Source organism: Rutidosis leptorrhynchoides, chromosome 8 (assembly GCF_046630445.1).
Source record: "Rutidosis leptorrhynchoides isolate AG116_Rl617_1_P2 chromosome 8, CSIRO_AGI_Rlap_v1, whole genome shotgun sequence".
NCBI classification, from domain to species: Eukaryota; Viridiplantae; Streptophyta; class Magnoliopsida; order Asterales; family Asteraceae; genus Rutidosis; species Rutidosis leptorrhynchoides.
This window is the reverse complement of record NC_092340.1, coordinates 256,704,784-256,729,745: the sequence shown is the minus strand read 5'-3', so window position 1 is coordinate 256,729,745 and position 24,962 is coordinate 256,704,784. Positions and strand designations below refer to the sequence as shown.

The 24,962-nt window shown below is 30.9% G+C and overlaps 1 protein-coding gene across 1 annotated transcript; it reads right to left on the bottom strand.

Annotated features, from left to right (window-relative positions):
• Positions 1-586: 586 nt before the first annotated feature.
• On the bottom strand, positions 587-3,330 carry LOC139864136 (uncharacterized). Its single transcript, XM_071852724.1, has 2 exons — positions 3,312-3,330; positions 587-1,098 (listed from the first exon to the last, which is right to left on the bottom strand). Exons 1-2 carry the CDS (start codon positions 3,328-3,330, stop codon positions 587-589), a joined length of 531 nt encoding a protein of 176 aa, XP_071708825.1.
• Positions 3,331-24,962: the final 21,632 nt, after the last annotated feature.

Here is a 24,962-nt window from a genome sequence, read left to right as displayed (position 1 = left end):
TAATAAATTTGCGAGATTATGTTATGTACTACTGATGTTGTTGAGTTACGCTTTTATTTGTACAAGTAAAAGTACGGAGTAATAATTAATGTATTTTCTTTATGTTTGTTGTGATTTATGGTAATTGTGCAAGTGCGTTGTATGTACGCAGTAATTTTTTATTTACTTACCTAATTATCTTAGACTATTTTTAATGGTGATGATCTGATGTGGTGTTATAGTTGTTTTGGTTGTGTATAGTATTGATGTGATAAATATGATAGTATCATATTGATTTTGAGTTTGTTGTAGTGTTGGTGTAATGGTGGGATTATAGAAGCTAGATCCTACCATTTTAAATTTCTTATTAGTTTTTTTATGTTGGTGTTAGTTATATTACTCCATATTTCATTGATTTAAGATAATAAAACACACTTCTATTAAAAATTAATAAAACGATTACAATTTATTAAAAGACTTAAAAATAGAAAATTACATTTAATTAAATTCATGATACGATTACTACTTAATCAAATCCGAATTATTCTCACTTCGAAAGTTTGATGGAAGGCTCCAAATGTGTGCGGTGAGATCGTGTTGAAGTTGGTTATGCACGTTCCTGTCTTGTAGTTCGATTCCTTACATAGTTCGGTGCACTTCCTTCAGTTGTAAGTAATTCTTCCTCGAGCCATGAAATTGTGTACCCATTATCATGTACTATCAATTTGTGCAATAGCACACAACAATATAAAATCCGACTCCTCTTGTTCAAATTGTGTAATCGTCCAAGTTGTTGTAAAATCCAAAATCTACCTTGAAGGACACCTAATGCTCTCTCGACATCTTTACGTGCACTTTCTTGATATAATTTAAATTTTGCACGCGGCTCATTAGTTGGAGACGATGGTGCCTTGATAAGTGTTGCCCAATCTGGATTAATGTCATTCGGTAAATAATAACCATGGGTGCATTCATTACCGTTTACGATAAATGGTGCATGTGGCGCAATTCCATTCGTTATGTCATCGCACAACGAAGATTGATTTAAAACATTAACATCGTTGTTCGCACCCGCCTCACCAAAGAATGCATGCCATATGCACGTTGTAGTGACCCGAACTTTTCCATGATTATATAAGATTAATATTTACATGAATAAATGTTTCCAACATGTTAAGCAATCAAACTTGTTAAGACTTGATTAACTGAAACGGATTTTGTGTTAACGTTTGACCACCCAGTTTGTCCGATGATTCACGAACGTTATAACTTGTATATGACATGATATTATATATATATATATATATATATATATATATATATATATATATATATATATATATATATATGTTTAACATGATGAAATGATAATTAAGTATCTCATTATGTATATTAACAATGAACTTTACACATAAAACAAGACTACTAACTTAAGAAATTCAAAACGATATCTATACGTAATGATTATCGTTGTAATAACGTCTTAATATTTATATATCATATTAAGATATATTAGTACATCATGTTATCATGATAATGTAACAATTTAACATCTCATTAGATATAATAACAATGGAATTAATTACATTTAACGAAATCGTTAACTTAAAGGTTCCGAAACAACATGTACATGTAACGACTAACGATGACTTAACGACTCAGTTAAAATGCATATACATGTAGTGTATTATGATGTATTATTATACTTTTGAAAGACTTCATGACACATATCAAAGGACTTCTACTTAACAAAAATGCTTACAATTACATTCTCATTCATTTTCATCAACAATTCTACTCGTATGCAACCGTATTCGTACTCGTACAATACCCAGCTCCTAAATGTATATACTATTGGTATATACACTTCAATGATCAGCTCTTAGCATCTCTCATTTAGTCAACAAACATGTGGAACCATCATTTGTCAACTAGCATGAATTATTACACTAAAAATCAAATTACAACTTGCATAAATGGACTAGCTCATTCACGTTTTCTTCACTCACCCACACACTTGCATTTTTCAATTTTCTTTCATCCATTTGATCTCTCTATTGTTCTATGATGATGTTCTAAGTGTTCTTCATCATATTCATCAAAATCTACATCAATCTAGCTCATAAATCCAACCTTTGATCAACCTACAAAACAACTACTCAAGAACACTTTAAAAACACTTTCAAGTTTGCAAGTCTACTTCCAAGCTTTCAAATCCATTTCAAGTAATCATCTAAGATCAAGAAACCTTTGTTAATTACAGTAGGTTATCTTTCTAATTCAAGGTTATATCCATATTCAAACTTTGATTCGATTTCTATAACTATAAATATCTTAATTCAAGTAGTAATCTTACTTGAACTTGTTTTCGTGTCATGATTCTACTTCAAGAACTTTCAAGCCATCAAAGATCCTTTGAAGCTCAAGTTATTTTCTCATCATTTCCAGTAGGTTTACCTACTATACTTGAGGTAGTGATGATGTGTGATGACCCGGAAATTTCCGACCAAATTTAAACTTAATCTTTATATAATTTCGACACGATAAACAAAGTCTGTAATGTTGAGTCTCAGAAATTTTGAACTGTTTCATATATTCAATTGACCTTCGACTGTTCTCGACGATTCACGAACTACCGTTTATAAATAGATATGTATATATTTAAATATATATACATATAGATAATAATTTGAAATATAAATTGAAATATTATATGATGTAATTGTGGAATTAATATTGTAATATAAATAATTTATAAATATTACATATAGAAATTTATAATATCTCATTCTATGTAAATAATTATGTATTAATATTAACTTGTTATATTAATATTATTATTATCATTATTAACACAATTATTAATAATTACTATCATTAATAATTATTATTATCATTATTATTAATATTATTATTATTATTATCATTAATATTAACTATATTATTATTATTAATATATTTATTAACTAATAATATTAAATATAATATTAATATATTTATTAACTAATAATATTAAATATAATATGTAACGGTAAGATATTGTGCGGATTGAATTGTTATTACATCTATTTTACTTGTGATATTATGTCGACTATTAGAATTCAAAGTTTAGGCTGCTTCATTATTGTGCACTGTGTGTAATTGATATTTTGATTGGTTACTATGCGTGGTTCGTTCTTTCTCCACTAACAAAATTATTGACATATTTAATATATATATATATATATATATATATATATATATATATATATATATATATATATATATATATATATATACATATAGATCACATACACATATCACATATCACCTAAGATTTAACCTGCTACCACCTTCGGTCTCTAACATCATCATGAACCACGGCCAACCACAATTCAAACACCATAATAACCAAATGACTGTTGCACGCTATTCGTCTATGTCTTACTTCGATGGGAACCTGCTAACTGCTTGTTATGATTGCTGCCCGATCACAAACATCCTCATCGCTACACCACCTCACCACCATGAATCCATTGTCGTGTGTTCCTGTTATGCAACCCCAACTCATCACCACTTTTAACTTTCTATTTGTAAAACCATTAGATCAAAACACCCTCTTGTGAACTCGACACTGTTGCTGCATATGACGACCCTCAATTTTCATTTCTGTTTTAACTGTTCAATTATTAGGATTACTTGTACTCATGAACTTTATTTAATAAAATTTGATTAAATATTAACTTTTGATCAATATTTTCGTTAATGTAAAGTTTATGTATCTTCTGTGTTATTATATTTATAAAGCTACTTGTATTATTAGAAGTGGTAATTTATAACCTTTAAAAATTAATAATAACTAATGTGAACTTAGTTAAAATTAATAAAAGTTAGGGACAAATAAATAAATAAAATGTATTAAAATAAAATGTACCCTTAATATAATTAATAATAATAATAATAATAATAATAATAATAATAATAATAATAAAAATAAAAATATAAAATACATAAATAAATAAGTAAAATCGTAAAAAAAAAATAAAAAAAAAAATCATAAGTATCAAATATAAATCGGCTGTAGGGTTTTTTTTTAGGAAATTAAACTTGATCCCTAAGTTCACTATCCTAGTTAACCTCTAATTCCAATTCTTGATCACCAAGCAAACCTAGTTTAATTAGGAAATCCAACAACACCTATATAAACCCTCATGATCTTCCAAGTTATTCACCCTAATTAAACTGCAAAATAAGTCGACTGATTATCCAGAAATCCCTCCAGTTTCTGTCGACTAAATAAATCCTCCTGCAGCCTTTTTCTGTCGACTATTCTCTCCTGGTTTCCCTCCCTTATTGTCGACTGAACATCCATCATCCAGCTCTTTTTAGTCAACACATTCAACCAACAAATCAGCCTGCAATTTGCCTGCTATTCAGCTTTTGCATTCGTCTGTTACAGCACCTTTCCAGCCTTCTGTGTCGTCCAAAACAGCCCAGGAGGATCGAGTAAGTTACTTCTATTTCATCTGTATAATTCGACACTTTTTACAGCCCAAAAATCACTCATTGTTTCTGGTTGTTTTGCTGTCTTTTCTTTTCTGTTCTTGCGTGATCAAACAGCCCTACAAATCACTCTTGTTGCTGCGTTTCTTTTCTGGTTTGCTGCTGTTGCAGAACGTGATCAAGAAGACCCAAACAGACCTTGTGTTGGGTCGTTGTTGCTGCTTCTGTTTTCTGTTCCTGTTCACACACCATCATCATCAATTCATACTCTCAATCTTGTTAAGGTATCCTAATAACCCTAGTTCAATCTTTTATGTTTATTGTTATATGTATTATGTTAAGTATTAAGAATAAGTAATGAATAAAGTATGAGTTATGCAAGAAAGTTATGATTAAAAGAATTATGTTGTTGGTTAATACAATTGCTAAGTTAAAATTAATAGTGATTAGGGTTATTGGTTGACAAGCTAGTTAATAATAAGATGAAGTTTATGATTGTGAGTTAGGTTATGATTATGCATAAGAAATTTATGATTTTATGTGTAAAGTTAATAAGAAGATTATGATATTGTGATGGGTAATGTTAAGGTTAAAAGATAATGGAGGTTATGATTAATAAGATTGTAAAAATTAAAAAGTGATATGGTTGTTAATAAGCTAGGTTACAAGATTAAAAGATTATGAATGAATATTGATAAAAAGAAGATTAGGGTTAAGATATGATCATGATCTTTGTTATGAAGATTAAAATAGATAAAGATTAAGAATTGATTATGGCTAAAAAGATTACTAGTTATTATGTTAAAAACTTATGATTTTATGTTAAGGCTATTAGTTTAAGGTTATGATAATTAGGTCAAGATTTCATGTGCATGAGTTAAATTAATAAGTAGTAGTAATAATGAAGATGATATACGTGCATGCATGCATACGTATGTATGTAAATATGTATAAGTAGGTATATGCTTGTGTATATGCACATGTATACATAGGTATATATGTATGAGTATATATATGTATGTATATGTACGTGTGTATGTATGTATGAATGTGTATTGTGTAAGTTATATAAGTTAGTAAACATAATAATAAAAGTAATAAGTATATATATGTATCATCTTACACTTATATATATATATATATATATATATATATATATATATATATATATATATATATATCATATAGTTATGAACACATACATGTATAATAATAAATAAAGAATATATATGTATGTATTATATAGGTATATTTATACATGTAACATAATAGTTGATTATTAAAGTAATTAATAATACTATTATTAGTATAGCCTATACACTTATCTATACTTAAGTACACTAAGTATATTATCACTTATATAAATACAACTTTTCTCGAAAACGGTCACTGTTAATATAGTTTGCTATATCAATAAACAAGCTTTATGTCTATTAGACATTAATTAATTGAACATTATATCTCTAGGTTGAGATCTCCGCTTACACTCTATTCTTACTACTTGCATGGAATATCTACTTGCTATTAAGGTGAACTTCATAGCCCCACTTTTTAACTGTTTCTATTACTTATTTTGAACTTTTGGGGTGAGACACATGCTTGCTTTTAAACTGTTTTACGCTTAGACACAAGTACATGAAAACTTTATTTTGATTAGTTCAAACTGTGCTGCATGCTTTGATTCATGCTAAATCCCTGCCATGATATCGTTAATTTCTACGTATAAATGCAAACTTAGTTATTGTGAGTAGGCATATTGAGAGCAATGTCTCTAACCATTTGACCGCTGGTCTTTGGTTACATAATAATGATTTAACGACACGAACGAATAAAGTGATCACGGGGTAACTTTGTTTAGTCTCGATATCATACACCTCAGCACTACTACCGAACTGATTAAACTTTATAATTAAATCTTGTGGTCTAAACACTATTATAAACCTATGTTGTTCACTCAACCATTTTGGTTGACACTTTAAGTATGTTTTGTCTCAGGTGAAGATTGCTAAAGATTTTGTGTGCTATTTGGACTTTGCTGCTTTTGGAGTCCGTATTTTATCATTTATATCATTGCATTAAAACAATTTAGTTTACATTTATTTTTGTTAAGGATTCAATTGTAATGACTTAATACATTCCGCTACGTTAATACATTGGTTTTTAATTAAAACTTCTCATATAGAGTCGTTCTCGCTTTACACTTGTGTTGTGATATTGGTTAGTCACATATTACCCCCGGTTCCATTTTGGGGGTGTGACACTGCATCAAACCAAAGCCAAAACACCCCATCCGATCACTATGCTACAACCATACTACTATTCGGTTAAACCCAATAAATACTACACGGTCATATCGGAGACTGCTAGAGATCGAACTCGTTATTACTGCAAAATCTCACTAAAACCGCTGCTATTTCCTGTCCTTGTTCGGCCAGTGAATTAAACCCACATCCACCATTATATATATCCTACCATCACCTTCTTGTTCACCATGCTCATCTTCGATCATCATCATTCTAGCATCCCACACGTTATCTGTTATTATTTCTTCTAATCGAACAAACACAACCTTCAAAGTTCGATTCACTTACACTATAACTTGATCGATTACCTTCAACAATTATCCTTTGTTGCTGCGACTACTATCTCTTTTCTTATTTTACGAATCATCACAATCCATCATGATTGCTGCAAATTACGTAAGTTTCCGTTTCTTTTGACATTGTTCGATCACCTCAAAACCATCATGAACCCATTTGCTTATCACTCAACCCAATCACCTTTGATTCTTAATAATTAATACTTGTTTCTGTGTATTAAATTGAAGACAAACGTTCATCCATAAACCTATATTTATTTTTTTATTTTATTTTCTGTTTGACCTCGTACCGATTGCGACTGCTATTCTATTCGGAACTTTCAATCGAAACCCAACACCATTAAATGCATGGTTGCTACTACCTGATTCTGTTTCTTCTATTTCAAAACCGAACAACCACTTGAAACTACTATCGATCATTATCATCATCCTGTTACTCGTTTTCATTTTGCTGCTGAGACGAAGATATTAATTGATGGTGTGGATAGGGACGTAAACTTTGATAATAATTAGAGTTGGGTGATGATAGCTCCAATAGCTGTAAAGCTAGACCTACCTGTCGACTTTTATGACAAAAAGGAACAAAAAAAAAGAGAAAAAAAAACGTGGGATTGATAATGATTAAACAGTACGTGACAATGATGTGTTAACAACTGTTTTCTTTTCATTACGTGATCGGGCTTATTCTATTTCATGGTTTGGACTTGTAAGGGAATTATGGGCCATGAGTTCTCTGCTGTTGGGCTGTTAAATGGGCCGCTATGTTGTGGTTGGACCAAAGTGTAACTGGACCAGAGCATAATAGAGATTATGCATGTTAAAATTCGTTACCATGTCTACTACAACTAACATCCGCAAACTATGACCATAACATTTTGATAATAGGTTAATGATTATGATGTTAAATACTTATGGTGGTTGATAACATAATTCGATGACGATAATGATAACCGAAGCATGATGATGAGTATGAACATGATATAAGATGATCATGAGATGATTGAAACTAGGATCGAATTGTTATATAATGACTAAGTTTAGATGGATATTAAGATGATGATGGTGATATACGAATTGTGTTGATTAAAATGATTAAAAGGTCGCGTATGATGATGAACGGATTCCGTTATGATTATGATCACATTGATGATGATTATGATTCGTTAATGATATGTGAAATAACGATAATAATAAATTTGGTTAAGGATGTATCGGGTTAGCGGGACGTCGCGGGTTCAAACCCGGACTTGGGCATTTTTTAAGGGCTACTCCTTTGAGGTAGTTATTACTAATACTCTTATTATTATTATTTCATTATTATTATTATTATTATTTTTATTACTTGTTATTGATTGTTATTAAGTAATTATTATTATTACTAATATTAGAAATAAGATTTTTAGTATAATTAATATTATTATCATTGTTATTATTACTATTAAAATATGTAGTATTATTGTGACTAATATGACTATTAAAATTTCTATTAAAATCATCAGTTTTATTAAAAGTACCATTATTAATTAAAATATTATTTTTATGAAAACTAACATTTTATCTTATCATTATTATCTTTTATTACTAACATTACTTTTATTATTAGTATTATCATAAAAGCTATTAATATCAGTATCATTACTAAATCTAATTACTTTTAGTATTATTATTATTATCATAAAAAGATACAAATTTTTATTTATTATTACTGATATTATTTTACCAAATAAATAACTACATGAGAATATATTTAAAACATATCACGTAACAACATTAATATTTTCGTAATAAATACTAATTATTTATCTAATGTATATAAAATAAGGTATAGTTAATTTAGTTATTAATGAAACATACAAGTTACTAACATAACAATTAATAATAAAACATAAACTTATTTGATTACGATTATATGTTTTAATATATATAATTAATATAGGTTCGTGAATCCGAGGCCAACCCTGCATTGTTCAGTTGTTCAATGTCTTCATGTGTATTTTTACTACAAAATACAGTATTGTGAGTTTCATTTGCTCCCTTTTTAAATGCTTTTGCAATATATATTTTTGAGACTGAGAATACATGCGCTGTTTTATAAATGTTTGACGAAATAGACACAAGTAATTGAAACTACATTCTATGGTTGAATGATCAAAATCGAATATGCCCCCTTTAGCTTGGTAACCTAAGAATTAGGGAACAGTACCCCTAATTGGAAATGATTGATTATGATAAACTAATGAACTCACCAACCTTTTGGTTGACACTTTAAAGCATGTTTATTCTCAGGTATTAAGGAAATCTTACGCTGTGCATTTGCTCATTTTAAAGATATTACTTGGAGTCATTCATGGCATATTTCAAAAGATGTTGCATTCGATTCATTAAGTTCATCAAGATTGATAAGAAGTCATTGATAGATTGATATATTAGGAAATGGTATGCATGCCTGATTAACTTTCGATGAAATGAAAGTTTGTCTTTTAAAAACGAATGCAATGTTTGTAAAATGTATCATTTAGAGGTCAAATACCTCGCAATGTAATCATATGTTATTGTATTCGTCCTTATGGATTAGGACGGGTCACTTCATGTGGTATCAGAGCGGTGGTCTTAGCGAACCAGGTCTTGCATTAGTGTGTCTAACTGATAGTTGTATAGATACATTAGTGGGTCTGGACTTCGACCGTGTCTGCATGTCAAAAGTTTTGCTTATCATTTCGTGTCGAAAATTATTTGTTCATCATTCTTAGTCTAGACACATCTTACTGCATTGACTGCATGAATAGTGTATAGACAAAATTCATATCTTAGCGTATCTGCTAATTCATATCTTAACGTATTTGTTACTGTAAACTTTGCCCGACAGCTTCTGAAAGTTCCTCCGTGATCTACGGAATCTTTTTGGACTATATATAGATATCCTATGTAATTAGAATATCATCCGAATCCAAAAATCATTTCATATTGACAATCCTTTAGCTGATCGTGTCAGATAGATCCTGTACCAAATTCAAATTCATATAATTCCGAAGAGAATTCTGAAGACTCTGAAAGTAGTGTGACTGAAGTGCCCCAACTAGTTGACTGCACTTCTTTCTGGAGGAGATGGGGATGGGTTCGAGACATACTCACTCGCTGGAGAAATGAAGAGGGAGAACCCTACCGCGAACCAAATTACCTCCCGACATCGGAGAACTTGACGCGCACACCGGTCAACCAATCCGCAATACCATTTTTACACTCTTTGCCAGAATATTCCGCCTCAAAGAACGCATTCATAGAGTTATGTTGGTGATTCAACCTCTATTCCCGACTACTAATCAGGTAGGATTTGTAGAAGAAGTCAGGGAGCTTCATGCTAGGTTTGAAGAAAGAATGGAGTCTCTGGAAAGTACAGTACGCAATTTGGAAGATAGACTTACGTCTACAACATCAACATTCACACCAGTACCACCAACAACCTAAGTTTCAACATCTCAAACCTCAACATCACAATCTGTAACTCGAGCATCAACGTCATACGCACCATAGATACCAAGGAGTACCAACAATAATGAATGATGAAGTATTGATCCATAACTTCATTGAAGAAATATTCTGTGAAGAATATGTGGTTCCTAATAGTTTTAGAGATTACTTATTCTAGCTCAAACCAAAAAGCAAATGAGTCTAATATAATATTGACTCCTTAAATCCATGATTACATCTGAAGAAAATATATATGTATATATGTTTTCATAAAGATTGTAATTAAAAATTCTTTTGTACAAACTGTTAATGGTGAAAGTATTTTAACGGGTAGGTAATACCCGAGGAATATTTAGATTTCACATTAATAAGTTACACTGTACATTCTTCGAATCTGATTCAACAGTCATTTACTATCCTACTTACATCCACAGATATACGTACCCGTTCACTGCAGAATAACCATTTTCATTCAATTTCATACTTAGATTTTGACTCATCAGAATCCAACAAGTGGCATAATGAAGAAAACATTTGACAAAATAAAATTTGTTAGAAACAAACAAATTAACTATGAGAAATTTTGTTAAGAAGTCACGCTAACAAAATCCTAGCTAACTGTACCTAGCTAACTGATTACATTTTAATTATCACAAATTATATTCTCGCAATTTTATTTATCGTCATTTAAATTCTGTTATTTATTTTACGCACTTTAAATATCGGGACACGTATACAAGGTTTTGACATATCATATCGACGCATCTATATATATTATTTGGAATAACCATAGAAACTCTATATGCTGTAATGCTCGAGTTCGCTATACAGGGTTGAGGTTGATTCTTAAATAATATATATACTTTGTGTTGTGATCGAGTATGAGACATGTATATAATGGGTCACGACATGTGTTAATTAATTCGAATATTATATATTAAACTATATATGAATTATTGGACTGTTAACTGAGGACTATCAACTATGGACTACTAACATTGGACAATTAAAATAAATTAAAATACTGATTATAACATATGAAACTAAACAATTCTTCAAGTTTGCCACTTGATTTCATCTTAAACCTCATTTGTATCTTGATGACTACAATCTGCGTTCAAACCTTTCATGATTCTTGAAAACACCTCAATCGAGAGGATGAATCAACCGCACTTCATCTCCGAGGAGAAAGATTTATGCATATAGTTATGCACCTGAAAAAAACTCCCAGAAACTGAGTAAACGTTTAAACCGTAGCTGTGCTAATTCCTCTAGTGTTATTATTACCGAAAATAACCTTGCAACTCCTGTTCGAGATAGCCAGTTTTGTCACAGCTCCAGCAAGTCAACTTCGACATTTCGTTCGAAACAACCTTATTATAATCTTGATATATATGCGTGCTCTTTTATTGTTACCGGAGAACTTTTTATCTTCCACCATATTACCAGCAGACGTACCAGCAACCTCGTTGCTCCTTGGCTTAAAACTCTCCGACAAATTACTATATTTATCTATTGAAGTCTTATCATGAACTCATCGGCATCTGGTAACGATAATTATCATACCAAGTACCGGGAGGCATCAATCGAAAATCTCGAATTTCTCAGCGATTCTACGACAACAATTATATATATATATATATATATATATATATATATATATATATATATATATATATATATATATATATATATATATATACATAACTTCTATCTCCTGGATTTACGAACCTCAATTCTGAATTTCTGAAAAGCGCTTTAGTCTATGAATCATTTTTTCTGAGTTTTGAAAAAGCTGATTAAGCAGTGAAAACTGAAGACTGCCTTAACAGTCAAAAGTTTGATAATAAAGAATAGTGTGTTGAAAAAGCTCAAAGATTTTGAAACTGGAAAACAGATTGAGCAAACCATGAAGGAGACTCTGAACAAATCACAAGGACTAAACTTGTACATAAAGAATTCAGATGATTCTATTTCTGATGAAATCTTTAGCGAATGCCTTGTTCCGTAATTGTTCTAAATCATTGTGAATGAATTTCTTCGTCACATTTTGATTGTAGAATTATAAGATATGATCGTATCTTTCATTGTAAATATCCTCAATATTTTTGAAGATACCTTCATAAATATTCTTGTCCGATATTAATTATCTCTCCACTCTATCTGTGTTATATCATAAAAGAAAACTGTTTAGTTTCTAAATCTCTGAAAACTTAGAGTTTGAAGTATGAATGATTTTGAAGTAGTGTTGGGAATTGATGCATGAGTTAGTATAATATAATGACACTTGATTAATGTGATTATATTACAGTAAGTCATGCTGAGTTTCTGATGAAACTTGATGATTCACAGATCATAACATCATTATGTGCCATGTTACACAACTCTTACATTCTACCTCATCTCCAAACATATCAAGAACGTATTTTCTTGATAGTTATATTCTCAGTAATTCGAGTAATTTGACAAATCAAATCGTGCTATTACATTCTTTTTTGTTTAGAACATTAAATTCATTCAAAACTCCATACTTACGAATTCTGGACCATTACTGGCTTTATTAGAGGTCGAGAAAAGAATAAAAAGGCAAAGAGCTCCAAAATATAAGAGAAAATATAAAACCCAATAACAACGCGGATGTTACAAACCGTGGATATTAATATGAATAGCAATATAAAGACACAGTAGAATTAAGAATAGTATCACCCCAAGGTAATAGTAGAGGTAAACAGATTTCCTTGGTGGAAGATTTAAAAGAAGGATGACAGAAATGATAATTATGAAAATATCAAGGATTAGAATAGGATTAAACATTTTTCACAAATCTTTTGGATGTATGAATTAAGAAAAAAAAAGTATAGGAATGGTGAGAATAATGAAACGGAAGAGTTTAATTTATAATGGAAATATCAGACAGAATAATTGAGGCAGATCACCGTATTTAATTATAGAGATCTTAATTTCCCTATTCGCCGAAAAATCAAATCTTTTAGATTTCGAAGATTTTCTTTAAATCCCTTGAATTTCAGAATTCAAACGTGACTACGTCAAAAGTTATGACGAATATTTATTTCATTCATTTCACTCTTTTGCGATAGTTTCACTCGTACTCTTCACATAAGCGGATTGTTTTATCCATATTACTCAATGATGATAAAACCCTAATTTCCAACTTATATAAGTCATGAAAACATTTTTATTGTTAGCCATGACCGCCTCATTCAAATTTCGGGACGAAATTTCTTTAACGGGTAGGTACTGTGATGACCCGGAAATTTCCGACCAAATTTAAACTTAATCTTTATATAATTTCGACACGATAAACAAAGTCTGTAATGTTGAGTCTCAGAAATTTTGAACTGTTTCATATATTCAATTGACCTTCGACTGTTCTCGACGATTCACGAACTACCGTTTATAAATAGATATGTATATATTTAAATATATATACATATAGATAATAATTTGAAATATAAATTGAAATATTATATGATGTAATTGTGGAATTAATATTGTAATATAAATAATTTAGAAATATTACATATAGAAATTTATAATATCTCATTCTATGTAAATAATTATGTATTAATATTAACTTGTTATATTAATATTATTATTATCATTATTAACACAATTATTAATAATTACTATCATTAATAATTATTATTATCATTATTATTAATATTATTATTATTATAATTATTATCATTAATATTAACTATATTATTATTATTAATATATTTATTAACTAATAATATTAAATATAATATGTAACGGTAAGATATTGCGCGGATTGAATTGTTATTACATCTATTTTACTTGTGATATTATGTCGACTATTAGAATCCAAAGTTTAGGCTGCTTCATTATTGTGCACTGTGTGTAATTGATATTTTGATTGGTTACTATGTGTGGTTCGTTCTTTCTCCACTAACAAAATTATTGACATATTTAATATATATATATATATATATATATATATATATATATATATATATATATATATATATATATATATATATATATATATATATATATATATATATATATATAGGGGCACGATCAATGGGGAAGTAACCAATCGGGGGGAAGCGGGGGGAAGCAAAATTTTTTTTTCGTTTTTTTTGAATTTTTTTTTCGGGCATCAAGATCACACGAAAATATGAACATTTAGAAGAGACACTTCCTGATGAATGTTATTATTTAGGCGGGAAAACGATCGACAAAAATAACATTCAAGATAATATTGTTCGTGAAGAATATGAACGTTTTTTTTCATGTTTTGTGAAGTAAAATTTAGCCCGATTTAGAGTTTAGGATTTAGGGTTTAGGGTTTGGTGTTTTGGGTTTATTCCATAAACCCAAAACACCAAACCCTAAACTCTAAACCGTTCGTGTTAAAAACTCAATCTAAATCCTAGATCTAAACCGTAAATCTAAACCCTAAACCCTAAATTTCTAAACCCCAATATCTAAACCCTATAAACCCTAATATCTAAACCCTAATATCTAAACCCCAATAGCTAAAACCTCAAAATACGCTCGAAAAACACGATAATTGTTATATATTACTTCTTTGAGCGTTTTCCCGCCAAAATAAAAACATTTATCACAAAGTGTCTCTACTAAATGTTAATATATTCATCTCATCTATAATGTTCGTGAACAAAGTTTTTTCAAAAAACGAAAAAGAAAAAAAGTTTTTGCTTCCCCTCGAATGGTTACTTCCCTCTTGATCCTACCACTATATATATATATGTGTGTGTGTGTGTGTGTGTGTGTGTAATATATACATATAGATCACATACACATATCACCTAAGATTTAACCTGCTACCACCTTTGGTCTCTAACATCATCATGAACCACGGCCAACCACCATTCTAACACCATAATAACCAAATGACTATTGCACGCTATTCGTTTCTGTCTTACTTCGATGGGAACCTGCTAACTGCTTATTATGATTGATGCCCGATCACAAACATCCTCATCGCTACACCACCTCACAACCATGAATCCATTGTCGTGTGTTCCTGTTATGCAACCCCAACTCATCACCACTTTTAACTTTCTATTTGTAAAACCATTAGATCAAAACACCCTCTTGTGAACTCGACATTGTTACTGCATCAAACCAAAGCCAAAACACCCCATCCGATCACTATGCTACACCCATACTACTATTCGGTTAAACCCAATAAATACTACACGGTCATATCGGAGACTGCTAGAGATCGAACTCGTTATTACTGCAAAATCTCACTAAAACCGCTGCTATTTCCTGTCCTTGTTCGGCCAGTAAATTAAACCCACATCCACCATTATATGTATCCTACCATCACCTTCTTGTACACCATGCTCATCTTCGATCATCAACATTCTAGCATCCCACACGTTATCTCTTATTATTTCTTCTAATCGAACAAACACAACCTTCAAAGTTTGATTCACTTACACTACAACTTGATCGGTTACCTTCAACAATTAAGCTTTGTTGCTGTGACTACTATCTCTTTTCATATTGTACGAATCATCACAATCCATCATGATTGCTGCAAATTACGTAAGTTTCTGTTTCTTTTGACATTGTTCGATCACCTCAAAACCATCATGAACCCATTTGCTTATCGCTCAACCCAATCACCTTTGATTCTTAATAATTAATACTTGTTTATGTGTATTAAATTGAAGACAAACGTTCATCCATAAACCTATATTTATTTTTTTATTTTATTTTCTGTTTGACCTAGTACCAATTGCTACTGCTATTCTATTCGGAACTTTCAATCGAAACCCAACACCATTAAATGCATGGTTGCTACTACCTGATTCTGTTTCTTCTATTTCAAAATCGAACAACCACTTGAAACTACTATCGATCATTATCATCATCTTGTTACTCGTTATCATTTTGCTGCTAAGATGAAGATATTAATTAATGGTGTGGATAGGGACGTGAACTATGATAATAATTAGAGTTGGGTGATGATAGCTCCAATAGCTGTAAAGCTAGACCTACCTTTCGACTTTTATGACAAAAATGAACAAAAAAAAAAACGTGGGATTGAAAATGATTAAACAGTATGTGACAATGATGTGTTAACAACTGTTTTCTTTTCATTATGTGATCGGGCTTATTCTATTTCATGGTTTGGACTTGTAAGGGAATTATGGGCCATGAGTTCTCTGCTGTTGGGCTGTTAAATGGGCCGCTATGTTGTGGTTGGACCAAAGTGTAACTGGACCAGAGCATAATAGAGATTATGCATGTTAAAATTCATTACCATGTCTACTACAACTAACATCCGCAAACTAAGACCATAACATTTTGATAATAGGTTAATGATTATGATGTTAAATACTTATGGTGGTTGATAACATAATTCGATGAAGCTAATGATAACCGAAGCATGATGACGAGTATGAACATGATATAAGATGATCATGAGATGATTGAAACTAGGATTGAATTGTTATATAATGACTAAGTTTAGATGGATATTAAGATGATGATGGTGATATACGAATTATGTTGATTAAAATGATTAAAAGGTCGCGTATGATGATGAACGGATTCCGTTATGATTATGATCACATTGATGATGATTATGATTCATTAATGATATGTGAAATAACGATAATAATAAATTTGGTTAAGGATGTATCGGGTTACCAGGACGTCGCGGGTTCAAATCCGGACTTGGGCATTTTTTTAAGGGCTACTCCTTTGAGGTAGTTATTACTAATACTCTTATTATTATTATTTCATTATTATTATTATTGTTATTACTTGTTATTGATTGTTATTAAGTAATTATTATTATTACTAATATTAGAAATAAGATTTTTAGTATAATTAATATTATTATCATTATTATTATTACTATTAAAATATGTAGTATTATTGTGACTAATATGACTATTAAAATCATCAGTTTTATTAAAAGTACCATTATTAATTAAAATATTATTTTTATGAAAACTAACATTTTATCTTATCATTATTATCTTTTATTACTAACATTACTTTTATTATTAGTATTATCATCAAAGCTATTAATATCAGTATCATTACTAAATCTAATTACTTTTAGTATTATTATTATTATCATAAAAAGATACAAATATTTATTTATTATTACTGATATTATTTTACCAAATAAAAAACTACATAAGAATATATTTAAAACATATCACGTAACAACATTAATATTTTCGTAATAAATACTAATTATTTATCTAATGTAAAAAAATAAGGTATAGTTAATTTAGTTATTAATGAAACATACAAGTTACTAACATAACAATTAATAATAAAACATAAACTTGTTTGATTACGATTATATGTTTTAATATATATAATTAATATAGGTTCGTGAATCCGAGGCCAACCCTGCATTGTTCAGTTGTTCAATGTCTTCATGTGTATTTTTACTACAAAATACAGTATTGTGAGTTTCATTTGCTCCCTTTTTAAATGCTTTTGCAATATATATTTTTGGGACTGAGAATACATGCGCTGTTTTATAAATGTTTGACGAAATAGACACAAGTAATTGAAACTACATTCTATGGTTGAATGATCGAAATCAAATATGCCCCCTTTAGCTTGGTAACCTAAGAATTAGGGAATAGTACCCCTAATTGACGTGAATCCTAAAGATAGATCTATGGGCCTAACAAACCCCATCCGAGGTACGGATGCTTTAGTACTTCGATTTTTATACAGACGAGAGGATTCTGTTATACAGACGAGAGGATTCTATTTTGGGGATATTCTATATGCATCTTGTTAATGTTGGGTTGCTAGGTGTTCACCATATGAATGATTTTACCTATATGCAGATGAGAGGATTCTGCTATGGGAATTATATTTATAAAATGAAAATCTTGTGGTCTATTATATAATTGGAAATGATTGATTATGATAAACTAATGAACTCACCAACCTTTTGGTTGACACTTTAAAGCATGTTTATTCTCAGGTATTAAGGAAATCTTCCGCTGTGCATTTTCTCATTTTAAAGATATTACTTGGAGTCATTCATGGCATATTTCAAAAGACTTTGCATTCGATTCATTAAGTTCATCAAGATTGATAAGAAGTCATTGATAGATTGATACATTAGGAAATGGTATGCATGCCTGATTAACTTTCGATGAAATGAAAGTTTGTCTTTTAAAAACGAATGCAATATTTGTAAAATGTATCATTTAGAGGTCAAATACCTTGCAATGTAATCATATGTTATTGTATTCATCTTTATGGATTAGGACGGGTCACTTCATGATGTTCATAACATCATTCGATTCATATATATAAAACTATCTTAATCTTTGAATTTGAAGTTTATTTTCTGAAAAAATGATATTTCATATGAACATGATACTATATCTAAAAATCATGGTTAAACATAAAGTTGAAGTATGTTTTTCAAAATGGTCATCAAGATGTCGTTCTTTTGACGGAAATGACTACCTCTTTCAAAAATGACTTGTAACCTGTATTTCCGACTATAAACTTATACTTTTTCTGTTTAGTTTCATAAATTTCAGTTCATTATGAAACCATAGCAACTTGATTCACTCAAAACGGATTTATAACGAAGAAATTATGGGTAAAACAAAATTGGTTAAAATTACTAGTTTTAGCTACGAAAATTTTATAACAAATCTATACTAACCATAACTTAACTAACTTATAATGTATTATACATGTATTATAACATATATTATGTAATCTTGATAGACCATAGACACGTATACAATGTTTTGACATATCATATCGATGTCATCTATATATATTATTTGGAATAACCATAGACACTCTATATGTTGTAATGCTCGAGTTAGCTATACAGGGTTGAGGTTGATTCCAAAATAATATATATACCTTGAGTTATGATCGAGTCTGAGACTTGTATACACTGGGTCGTGGATTGATTCGAGATAATATATATATTGATTTATTTCTGTACTAACTGTGGACAACTAATTGTGGACTACTAACGTTGGACTGTTAACTTAACAAATTTAAATCGTTAAAACGTAATAAAATATGTTGTGAATATATTTCGATCATACTTTGATATGTATGTATATATTTGTTATAGGTTCGTGAATCAACCCGTGGCCAAGTCTTATTTCCGACGAAGTAAAAATCTGTGAAAGTGAGTTATAGTTCTATTTTTACTAACGAATATTTTCGGGATGAGAATACATAATGTTTTACAAAATAGGAACAAGTACTTGAAACTATATTCTATGATTGAATCATTATACCGGATATCACCCTTTAAAGCTTGGTATCCTAAGAATTTGGGAACAGACCCCCAAATTAACACGAATCCTAAAGATAGATCTATCGGGCCCAACAAGCCCCATCCAGGTTATGGATGTTTTAGTACTTCGATTTTTATATACAGATGAGTGTACCTGTATATATGGGGATATTCTAGATGCATTTTGTTAATGTCGGTTACCAGGTGTTCATCATACGAATAATTTTTTTTATACACTTGCGAGTGTATGATTATTTATTAAATGAAATCTTGTGGCCAATTAATTACAATTTCATATATAGGTTAAACCTATAACTCACCAACATTTTTGTTGACGTTTTAAGCATGTTTATTCTCAGGTGATTATTAAAAGCTTCCGCTGTTGCATGCTAATTAAAGACAAGATTGGAGTCAGCATGCTTGTATTATATTATTTAAAAACTGCATTTGGAATTACCTTTTGTTGTAACATATTAATGTAAACCATTATGTCATGGTCGTGTGTAAATGCTATATTTTAGATTATCATTATTTGATAATCTACGCTATGTCCTTTAAACCTTTGTCGATAAAATAAAGGTTATGGTTTGTTTTAAAAATGAATGCAGTCTTTGAAAAACATCTCATATAGAGGTCAAAACCTCGCAACGAAACCAATTATTATGAAATGTTTATAATTCATATGAACGGGACATTTCAGTTGGTATCCGAGCGTTGATCTTAGAGAACCAGAAATTTGCATTAGTGTGTCTTATCGAGTTTGTTAGGATGCATTAGTGAGTCTGGACTTCGACCGTGTTTTTCTTTAAAAACGATTGCTTAACACGTTTGTTGGAAACTATATATTGTTAACATGTAAATAATATGTGATATATTAATCTCTTAACGTGCTTACTATTGTGTGATAGATGTCTACCTCTAGTACAAATTCTATCAACTCACCTAATAATAATGAAGAGTCGAATGTATTTTGGGAAGATTCACAAATTCCGGAAGAAGAAGAAGAAGAACCGGAAGAAGACGAACCGGAAGAAGAGGAATCGGAAGAATAAGAACAGGAAGAAGAGGAACCGGAAGAAGAGGTTCCAGAGGAGGAGGAGGAAATATTAAGAACCACAGAAAAACAGATAAATAAAAGAAAATCCTCAACCAATGGACCAAAGTTAAAAATGGTCAATGGTGTTTCCACCGAGGAAGCAAAATATTGGGAAAATTACCAATTTTCTGATGAATCGGATCCCGACGAGGATTTCGATGATGTTATAGAAATTACCCCGGCGCAATTTAAAATAGCAAAAGAAAACAATAAGGGAAAAGCTATCAAAATAGAGAAACATGAGTCCAAAACCGATGAACTTTATGTCAACATGAAATATCCCGATGGGATATATCGTAAACACCCATATTTCTTAAACATTAACTATAACCCGGGAACATCTAAGCCACTGGGTTTTTCTAAACCATTTGTGAAAATGACGGCTCGTATTAGAGGAGCACCATGTATCCCTAGGAAATTAGCAAAACGAACCAAGTCCGAGGAGGAGGAAACAAGTGAGTCGGAATAAGGAATTGTAATCATGCTATGTAATATATGTACTTTAGTGTGCTTGTACTTTTATGTTGTATGTAAAAATTGCTTGTAATGTTTGTATTCTATCATCCTTTACAAGATCTAATTTTTCATCTATTTTACAGTATAAAAATACAAAATGGACGTTAAGGATAGACAACCGAATATTTTGGAAGACCTACCACGGGATATGATTGATGAAATCTTGTCTAGAGTTGGTCAGGATTCCTCGGCTCAATTGTTTATGGCAAAATTAGTTTGTAAGACGTTTGAAAGACGTTCCAGGCATGCCTTGGTTTATAAAAGGCTTTCCTTCGATAGGTGGTGTATATCGCATTGGGAAAACCTTAAGTTACGTCATATTTTCTATAAGGCTATGTGTGGGGGAAACCCTAATGCAATTTTCCGCCACGGGTTGAGGGCCTATTTTGACTCCGAATAACCCAATATAGGATTTCATTCATTAAAAAGGGCTTCAAACATGCAATTTAAGGAAGCATGTTACGTTTACGGGTTAGTGATGTTCCCCTCTCATCAAATTGAGAAAAAGAACATCGGTTTGCAACTTCTTAATGAAACATTCCCACAAGTGACAGATTCGGTAGTTGGGGTAAGAGATAAGGTTTTTAACTTATTACGGCGCTGTTGGATATTACGTAACCCCCGTCCTTTTGACGACGTTACAACGTGCTGCCTTGCCAACGGTCACAACGGTTATTCCCCACTTAATCAAGGATGGGAAATAGTACTAGTGAAACCCGAATGCATGACTTGTTTCTGGTCTTATGAATTACGTGTCTTTATTGCCTTCATTGAACAGTTTGAGTTTCACTAGAATTGTCCTAACAGCTGCCTGATATTATGGTCATCATGTGCCTTATTTCATGCTGTATGTAAAATAATGGTATTGTATGATTTTATGATATTGTATCGAAAGTTTAAGCGTGAAATGTTAATGAATTAAGTTTTTCATGATAGAATATTATTTAGATAGTAGTAGTTAATTTTTGCTCTAGCTATTAAGTATGAACTTTAACGGGTAGGTACTACCTGAACTAAAATTATAAAATGCTAATATGAAGAAAAGGCTTTTATAAATAAGTTTATATTATGCTACGAAATACTATTGACTACTCCTAATATTCTATATGATTAACTTAACTCTTTTGGCTATTTTTGAAGGAAATGGCACCGACTACTCGACAGAACTTGAATATGAGCGAAGAAGATTTTCGTGCATTCCTTGCTGCAAACATAGCCACAGTACAGGCTGCAATGCAAAACAACAACAATAACTCAGGGTCTAGCAGTGGAGTTAACTCCACAGGAAACCGTGTAGGATGCTCCTACAAGGCTTTCACTGCCTGTAAACCTCTGGAATTTGATGGAACTAAAGGACCAGTCGGACTGAAATGATAGATTGAGAAGGTCGATTATGTGTTTACTATAAGCAAATGTGCTGAAGAAGACAAGGTAAAGTACGCCACGCATACTTTCACAGGTACTGCGTTAACATGGTGGAACACCTATCTCAAACAGGTGGGACAAGATGCTGCTTACACACAACCGTGGTCAGCATTCAAACACTTGATGAATGAGCAGTACCGTCCCAGAAATGAAGTCAATAAGCTCAAAATAGAGCTTAGAGAATTACGAGCGCAGGGATTCGATATCACCACATACGAATGACGATTCACCGAGTTGTGTTTATTGTGTCCAAGAGTGTTTAAAGATGAAGAAGAGTAGATCGATGCATTTGTAAAGGGGTTACCAGAGAGAATTCAGGAGAATGTGAGTGCGAGCGCGCCCACTTCAATGCAAAAGGCAAGCCGAATGGCTCACAAACTTATAAACCAGATCGAGGGAAGGATTAAAGAGCAAGCGGCCGAGGAGGCCAAAATGAAACAAGTCAAGAGGAAGTGGGAAGAAAATAGTGACAAAGGACACCAATACAACAACCATCAAAATAACAACAACAACTACAACAACCATCCCAATAACAACAACAACTACAACAACCGTCCCAAAAACAACATCAACCGTCCCAATAACAACAACAACCGTCCCAACAACAACAATAATGACAACTGATAAGGCTAAAAAGGAACATATATTTCATAGCATTATTCCCCAAGAAAGACAAGATTTTAGTTGCAATTGTTCCATTTTCAAGTAATATTCGTTTATATTTAATAAGTGCGAAGACAAAAGGCGAAAACGACGAATTGAAGACGCAAAGGTCAAAAAAGCTAAAAAGTACAAGATACAATAAAAAAAGGTTCAAATTATTGATGAGGAACGTCTAAAAACGACAAGAGTACAAGTTACAAAACGCAAAGTACACGATATAAAATTGTGCGAAAGGACGTTCGAAAATCCGGAACCGACACATGAACCAACTTTCAACGCTCAACGCAACGGATCTGAAAGTACAAGTCAACTATGCACAAGAATATAATATAATATTTAAATAATTCATAATAAGAATAATATTAAATATTAAAAAGTTGTTAATTGAGCATAGTTCAGGGGTCATAAGTGAAAATTTCAATTTATCATTTGCCTATAAAAGGCCATCTAAATCGATGATTTAGATACACCTTTCTTCATATTTCTTTCTCTCTTCTGTAATATGTAATATATATTTATATTATAATTTTAATATAAGTTAATTTTAATAATAAAGTTATGGTTTAGTTGGGTTATTGTAAGAAATGTTTTACGAGTTTTAAGTCGAAATTCTGTCCGTGCAACGCTACGCGATTAATCACCACTGTAAGCTATGTTCTTCCTTTTTAATTTAATGTCTCGTAACTAAGTTATTATTATGCTTATTTGAGCCGAAGTAATCGTGATGTTAGGCTAAAATATTAAGATGGGGTTATTGGATTTTGTACCATAATTAAGGTTTGGGCAAAAGACCGACACTTGTGGAAATTGGACTATTGACTATTAATAGATGGGGGGTATTGTCTAATTGAGTGACAACTCATTGGAGTCTGTCGAACCTATCTTCAAATTAATTATCCTAATAATTAATAATGATTATGGTTGTCCTATTTAATGACATTCATATGGAATCTATTATAATCATTTAATTAATTATTCGGGTTGGGTAATTGATTATTCAAACTGATCAAGTGGGTAAATTAATATTCATATCTAATCAAAACAGGGGTGGATTACATACAGTGATAACTGGTGTAATTGTTGACAGAAGTGATAACTGCGTCACAGTTTAAATCCTTAATTAGTTGGAATATTTGACTTCGGGTATAAGGGTAATTTGACGAGGACACTCGCACTTTATATTTATGACCGATGGACTATTATGGATAAAAACCAGATAGGTATCAAATAAACCATGACAAAGGACAATTAACCCGAGTAACAATTAATTAAAATCAAAACGTCAAACATCATGATTACGGAAGTTTAAATAAGCATAATCCTTTTATTTCATATTCTATCGCAATTTTATTTATTGTTATTTTATTTATCGTCATTTATTTATTTTACGCACTTTAATTATTGTCATTTATCTTTACGCTTAAAAATATAAAATCGACAAACCGGTCATT